General features: G+C 43.1%; 1 protein-coding gene across 3 annotated transcripts; it reads right to left on the reverse strand.

Moving 5' to 3' along the window:
• Positions 1-238: 238 nt before the first annotated feature.
• On the reverse strand, positions 239-3,759 carry irx5a (iroquois homeobox 5a). 3 transcript variants are annotated; one of them, XM_041790581.1, is made up of 3 exons: positions 3,114-3,759; positions 1,829-2,237; positions 239-1,230 (listed from the first exon to the last, which is right to left on the reverse strand). In XM_041790581.1, exons 1-3 carry the CDS (start codon positions 3,291-3,293, stop codon positions 521-523), a joined length of 1,299 nt encoding a protein of 432 aa, XP_041646515.1. In that variant the 5' UTR covers positions 3,294-3,759; the 3' UTR covers positions 239-520. The 3 variants fall into 3 exon arrangements, with proteins under 3 accessions (XP_041646515.1, XP_041646506.1, XP_041646497.1); XM_041790572.1 differs by having other exon boundaries at positions 3,107-3,759; XM_041790563.1 differs by having other exon boundaries at positions 3,092-3,759.
• Positions 3,760-7,271: the final 3,512 nt, after the last annotated feature.

The following is a 7,271-nucleotide window of genomic DNA, read 5'->3' on the forward strand; positions in this document are numbered from 1 at the left end:
AAACATAAAATAAAACATTTTATTCTTTGAATATAAAAATATCTTTCTGCTGTAGGCCTATTTTTTTTCCCAGACGTCTCTCTACCCTTTTATTTTGAAATGATTCCCATGAAGCATCCGTCACGGTGGAAAATTAAATTAATATTTGGTGTGGATTAATTGGCCTAGAAGACACATCAGTGCCAACTGTTCCCCCAAAATAATCGCTGCACAAGTGTGTATATATTTTTTTTTTCCATAATTTACTTCAAAGATAGTGTGTTGTCCATTTTAAATACAAAAATGCTACATTAAATATACATGTTAGTCTTTCATACAAATAGACTCAGGCGGCTGCAGCGATTAAGACCATTCTCGTTACATTTTTAGGATTAACCATTCAGAAACTAAAAATTTTGAAGATAAGCATTTACTCAGAAAATAACTGTTCTCAGAATTTGCTTCATCATTGTTCAGATTTTTTTCAATGCAACCACAAAAAATAAATAAAAGTCCGCGGTGAGTTGAAAATAGTCAGGTATTAAATGTTTGACATACCTTTCTTTAGTTCATAAGGGGAGTCTTTACAAAGATCTACCTGCGTTTGGCCTCTGACTTTCTGGCTCTCCCTTACCAAAGCCTCTGCTCTATTTAACACAGTCTGGTTTAATCCATTGAAATGTGCTGTGGAGCCCGTGGTCACCGAGCCGTGGTTACTGTGAAGGTGTCCAAAAGTGCCCCCATAGTTCGTGTAGCCGGGGTAGAAAGGGGAGGTGTAGTACAGGGGCCTGGAAAGAACCGTGCTGTTGGGGAGCGGACACTGAGGGGAGGACCGTGAAGGCGACGCGTTGGAGCCCAGCACTGCGCTCTGACCCAAACCGGGACAAGCTTGCGGCGCGTCTCCGCTGCCTTTACACCTGTCTGAGGATGTGGCGATCTCTGCCAGAGACCACAGTTTAGGTTTAGGGGCCGAGGGGGGCGAGTGGATAACAGAGGTCACGTTGCTGGTCACCGTACCCGGTGCATGGCTCAAATCTGACGGCTTGTCTTGTTGCGCAACGCTCTGGTTCCCCCGAGGCACCGCCGAGGGAGACGACGTGGTTGGTTTTGCGGAATCCGGCAGCAAGTCTGTAGTCCGCTCCTCCTGGTCTTTTAACTCCGAGTCGCTCAGAAGGGGATCTGTGTCTTTGCCATGGTTCTCCTCTTTAAATCTGTCACAGCCTATGTCCCCTGGGTTCAACAGTTTATGATCTAAAGCACAAGTAAAGAAGAGAATTAGTGCCAAATAAGCGGAACATTCAAACGCAGATAAAACAGGAGCACGTGAGGCAGTGCAATGGGATATATAAATATAATTAGACTACATATGAACGTTTGCCTTCATTGTGTGTGCTATAAATGTCCTCATAAACATGGATGCCAGCCTGAAAAGGTGAATCGACTCCTCTCCAAAATTATTACACACACTGTACATAGCACTATCATGGCCACTGTTAATATATTTCTTGTAGTACCATTTCTAGAGATAAGCATTCAGCAACCGTTCAAATCCGGGATATAACTGATATAATTACCATACAAAGGCCATATTTTGGCGCAGTACACCAGCTGTATCCTTATTATGCACTTAAAGATAAATTGACTGCTAAACACCTTGCGTCACCAGCAATTTTAGCCCCTGAGAAGTCAAACGAGGGGAGTTCAAGGTGATTATTATTTAAAGCAATTGTCCCATTATAAATAATATACCACCATTAACCAGCAATCAATTTTACACCCTAAGTGGAAACGACTGCGATGAAAAATTGATGATTTTTTTTTCTGCCTTTTATTTCCCTGCACCACCGACCTGCTTCTGTGTCGGTGGAGTCTCCCTTGTCTGTGGGCTTGTTGGGCACGTCGTCGTCGTCATTTTTCTCCAAATCAATATTCTCGTCCTCCTCCTCGTCCTCGCTCCGGTTCCGGGGGGTCCAGGTCATCTTGTTCTCCTTCTTTAGCCTCCTCCTGGCGTTGGCGAACCAGGTGGACACCTGCGTGAGAGTCATTTTGGTGATGATGGCCAGCATGATTTTCTCGCCCTTCGTGGGGTAGGGATTTTTACGGTGTTCGTTGAGCCAGGCCTTCAGGGTGGCGGTGGCGTCCCGCGTTGCGTTTTTACGGTATGCTGGGTCACCATAGGGGTAGGTGCCCAAGGGTGCTGCGTAAGGGTGGTATCCTATGGAGCCGGCCATCCCCGTGGTGTGGTCATAGGGAGAACTCTGAAGGGGGGAAAAAAAAATCACAATTAAAAGTGTTTGAAACTTTTAGTACAGTCACTTCAAAAGCGGCTTCAAAATAGTTGAACGGACATAAACACGAGCGCACACACTTGCGCGCACGCGCATGGTCGCTCACGTAGACACGCGCACACGCACTCACAAAAACACAGTCTTTACTGAAGTTACACAAGTTTAAAGTTAATCTTGGTGAAGTTTGTTTCCACTCCACTTTCAGATGTTTGAGTAATTTAAAAAAAAAATCCACAATGTCAAATGTTCGAGGCTTTTTATTCTTTGAATAAAATAGTACAATTTCCAAATAAGATGGCTTATTGACAGGATATAATTTAGGCCTAACATTCCTGCCTTTTTGGTTATTTCACTGCGATCAGTCTGCTGTTTCTAGGCCTGTGCAGCCACTCTGTATCATTTGTGATGCCTTAAAGTCACTCTCTGAAAATACCGGAAAAACCAAACACATTTTTTATTCTTTGTCAGAAGTTGTAGTATTTGCGTTTTCAAACTGGCCCGACCAAGGTGATCAGAAACAAACCCAGTGACCTAAATTGCCTTTCCACGGTGCGTTGCTCTCGGTTATGCGTGTGGGATCTTCGGTAAAGCTTTACCCACGCTAAGTCATGAAAATTACAATTTACCGAGGGACAATGTAATGGCACAGCACTCCGTTAAATTAGTTCTGTTTACACAACATGTTCAGTGGACCTGACATTCTGTAATATATCCGTGCTGTGACGCACATTTCCTTCTTAATGACTTGGCACAGAGCGCACAGTGGACGCTCTTACCGAGAGTTAATATCCTCTTTTTAAATTCCTATTAGATTGAATAATCACCTTTAGTTTACTCACCACGTACGAGGTGAATGTGGCCGCTGCCGCCGCGTCCGCACTGTACGGTAAGTGGGAGTTGTAGCCTGGCGAGGCGCTGGTGAACGCAGTAGATCCGGCATAGGGCGCAAAAGCAGATCCCGAAGAGGATCTTCCAAGTTCCTCGGTTCTGGGTCCCGATATGACGCTGGTGCTGTATGCAGGGCATGAATACAGGGCTAGAGAAGCGGACGGCTGGTACAAGTAGCCCTGAGGATACGCCATGCTGGAGCCCGGAGAGTGTGAGCCACTTAACTTGCGCACTTTCCCACCTTTATTTTCTCATGCGCTGCTGTCCGAGCGCATAGAGCCGTATGTGTGTGCAGACCCGCTGCCTGTCTCCCTCTCTAAATGTCAGTGCTGAAGGCAAAAAGTAAAAGCGATTAAATGAAAAGAGGAAGAGATGTTGGAAGAGTTTTGTTTTCTCTGCTGCCAGCCAGCCACTGCCCGTCGGATGTTTTGTCTCGTTTTGTTTTTCTCTTGCTCCCTTATCTGAGTTGCACCGTCGCTCTCATGCCCGCGCAGAAGTTTTTTTTTTACCCGTCGGACGGGGGCTTTGCTTGGGAAAATGTCCTGCCAAGATGCTAAGTTGAAAAATTGAGGATCCTGACGCCTACTACGCTCCTCCTCTCGGGGTGTAGTCACCGAAGGAAAAGGCGAGCTTATGCTGGGTAACCACAGCCCAGCCCAAATCCATGCTCTCTCCCTCTCTCTCGCTCTCTCTCTCTCTCTCTTGCTTTCGCTCTCTCGCTCCCTCTCCCCCACACACACTCGCTTTCTCTTTCTCTCTTACCCCCTCCCTCTCTTTCTCGCGTTAACTAACAATCCTCATTCTCTATTTCTCTATTTTTTTCCTCTTTAACAAGCCTCGTTGCAGTAAGTCTCAAGTGCGCCTGGCACCCCCCTTTGGATGGCGACATCATGCGAGTCTGTCAACTCCCAACTCTTTTTTTTTTTTTTTTTTTCCAAATACGAAGCCGTCACTTTCACACTTGATCAATAACAAATCGGCTGTTGTATGCCAGGATATGGGCTTGCAAGATACCGGCAGGAATTAAAAAGGCGCTCCACTGCTGCGCTCTCTCTTTTTTTTGTTATTCTTTCTTTGTGCGTAAAAAGTCGTCAATTTAAGTATGCGCGATAAAACAACAGAATGACGCTCCGTGATCTCCGCGCGCCTTCTGTTAAAATCCGCAATGGGAGTTTTCAAACGGATTACTACAATTGTGCACGTCGACTTTCTAACGCCAGACGAATGTTGAATCGGTGAGATATGACAGCTGGGAAGTGAGTAAAACGGCGCAAATTGGCCGAATCGCTCCATCAGGATAATCAAACTTAACTTTATCAGCGTTAGCATGTTGTGATTGTTGGAGTGTGTTTTGTCTGCGCATTGACGTGTGTTTGATCGATTTACTGCGGCGATCGGCTAAATAGTTTTTGCAACAGATCCTGGAATAAAGCAGGCAGAGATACACACTCTCAGAAAGTCATAAACCCTCAAGCCAGGGCAGATTAGTGCCAACTACACCAAATCCGCCAGGACCAGGGGATGTAATCTCATTTGATCACTGCAGATATGTTTCAGAGCTGAAATATCGGATAGCCTAGATCTATTTAATATGGCACACTTATCACCAATTACGCTTTAATATTTATCAGCTATACATATGCCTTTAAAATTATTTATTATTATTATTATTATTATTACATGAAAATATATTTCTTAAAAATATTTTTTACGAACGTTTAAAATACTTTGGTCAACATGCCGTTTATAATATTGTTCCCTGGGCTTTATAAATCTACAAGCCTTTTTCATTCTGCTGATTGACTTTCCAGTTCAAGTCTCAGATAAGCCGAAAGGGATCGCTGTAGGCGCTGCTAAAGAGTGTGTGCACACACTGTCACGTGTGTTTTTTTACGCTCTGAAAACCTCTAGAGAGCAAAGAGTGATGACGCTCGTACAGTGGGAGCCGGCGCTCACTTTAGAGGAGAGAGAGAGAGAGAGAAAGAGAGAGAGAGAGAGAAAGAGAGAGAGGGAGAAATAAAGAAAGAAGGATGGATACACAAAGCGACCCCACAGTGTAGCCTAATCAGATGACAGTGATACGATGAGAGCCGTTTTCACAGCCTCTTGTAGTGTTCAGACAGTCAACTAATTACTGGAACTTTTTCTCACAACACCAGCTACAAGAACTGAATCTGCTGGTGCTGACAATTATCCTCCTTACTTATGTCACGCTTTAAAGCTCCAAAAAGGCGGAATATTCCGTCATTATTCTACTTTTAGGGGAATGGTTGTCCGTCATGTGCATCCAGATTTAATAAGGGAAAAGTTTGCCATTAAAACATCTTGTGTGATCTGTTTTAAAGATAAGGGATATTTTCATTTAGTGCATGAACCAAAAAAAAAAAAAAAGTTTAAAGGGAGAGAGCCAGCGCTGAAGGCTTTGTGTCATGTGTCCTTAATGCGTTTTGGTTCGGAGAGGCTCTCTGAAGTAGGAGGAGGACGCATAATTTGAGATCACGGCGCCTATAATAGGAGTAGGTTATGAAAACTGCGTCCACCTCTCAGCACCGCACTGATAAAGGAGGAGGTGTAGGTGAGTAGTTTTGCTCATTTTGTATAGAAAGATGGATCGTTTGATTTAGGCGCGCAAAGGCTTTCAGGAGGGAATCTAAACTTTTAAAATGACAAACTTTGCAGTATTCCCTTATTTTATCGCTTTTTTTTTCCTCCATGGGAAAACGATCTCGCTTTTTACGCGTGGAAACGGCTTTACGTGGCGAAGAAGAAGAGGTGAATGAAAGACGATGCACGCCACTTAGAATGCCTGAGGGAGCAAGTGTAATCTAAATTGGATATAGAGGGTATTATTACACAACATTATGCGTCGTGGAGGACTAATTGCGCGGCTGGGGCGAGTTAAAGAGTCAGTTAATGTCGAGTGGCGGACAGGTTTCTGGAGCGCACAAGGTCAGCTGTGCTGCTCCCAAGCCTGTCGTGGTATACAGGAGAGAGAGAAAAAAGCTTGAAGTATTCATGGGATTTTTAACCATTCTAAATCTGTGTCCTAAACCGATTAGTTGACACCAATTTTTCTTTGATGTATTAGCTGAGGGCTTTTGCCACTTGGAAGCCAATTGAAATTCAAAACAGTTTTCGCTCCAAATGCTTTGGGGAGATCTGCTGCAAATAATGGATGTAATTTATTTTTGACCTTGCATTTTTTTTTTTTTTTTTTTTTTTTTTTTTGAAGAAGGGGTTATTAAATGATTAAACTGCACTATGCTACTTGACTAAACAACTGGCATCCTGTACAGCTATAATAGCCTTCTATTTGATGGGAACATTAATTTTAGCTGTTATGTTTTTGCATTTTAAAAAGTGACAGGCATGACATAATATTTTTTTTATTTCATTCTAGTAACTATCGCTGCTAAGTTTTTTTTTCCTCAAATGAATTTCATAAATACTCAGTAACTGTTTGTCTTTATTTTGCATTCATTCAGATCTATGCTGAGGAAGTCTTCTCATGACACCAAAGCAGTCAGCGAAATGCAGCATCCTTTCAAACTCAAGCACACACTGTTGGGCAACCTTTTGCAACAATAAAATTTAAATGATAATTTGAAGTTGTTATTATTTGACTTGTTAATAGGTTCTAATAAAGCTGATATTTTGTGTTTCAAATTATTCAAACATAATTTGTCTTGAGTCCTACACACTTACATAACTGTTTGCAAACAATAATACAAGCAGTTTTCACATGTTCTGATAAACATTTCTCCCTAATTTTCCTTGAAAATCAATCAGTTCTCAGTCACTAGTAAGGCTTTTATAGGAGAGAGAATCTATTTTCTGATCTCTATTCTGTTTTTGTGATCTCCCTTTCTTTTATTGACCTGAATGAAGATGTATGGAGTGAGAGTGTGTTCATGTGTGTGTATTCAGTTTATTCCTTGATGGGGCCCGCCTGCCCTCCCTCTCCGTACTCTCCCCATGATCCCCGCCAGGCTGAGTGGCAGGGCTCTGGATGGGCTAAGTGATGAAATGATGACCCTATTATGAGAAGCGATTCCAAAATGAAAGGTATCAGACAAAGATTGCAACCCCTCTCTCAGTGCCTCGCCGGCCCCCTGC

Source organism: Cheilinus undulatus, linkage group 1 (genome assembly GCF_018320785.1).
Source record: "Cheilinus undulatus linkage group 1, ASM1832078v1, whole genome shotgun sequence".
Classification (NCBI taxonomy): Eukaryota; Metazoa; Chordata; class Actinopteri; order Labriformes; family Labridae; genus Cheilinus; species Cheilinus undulatus.

Bases quoted from the DNA above. Each gene is read 5' to 3' on its own strand.
- irx5a (XM_041790563.1), bottom strand. From the start codon at position 3,349: ATGGCGTATCCTCAGGGCTACTTGTACCAGCCGTCCGCTTCTCTAGCC. The intron at 2,238-3,091 runs GTGATTATTCAA...TCCCCCCTTCAG, and splicing joins ACGTGGTGAGTAAACTAAAG to AGTTCTCCCTATGACCACAC. The intron at 1,231-1,828 runs GTCGGTGGTGCA...CTTGTGCTTTAG, and splicing joins CTCCACCGACACAGAAGCAG to ATCATAAACTGTTGAACCCA.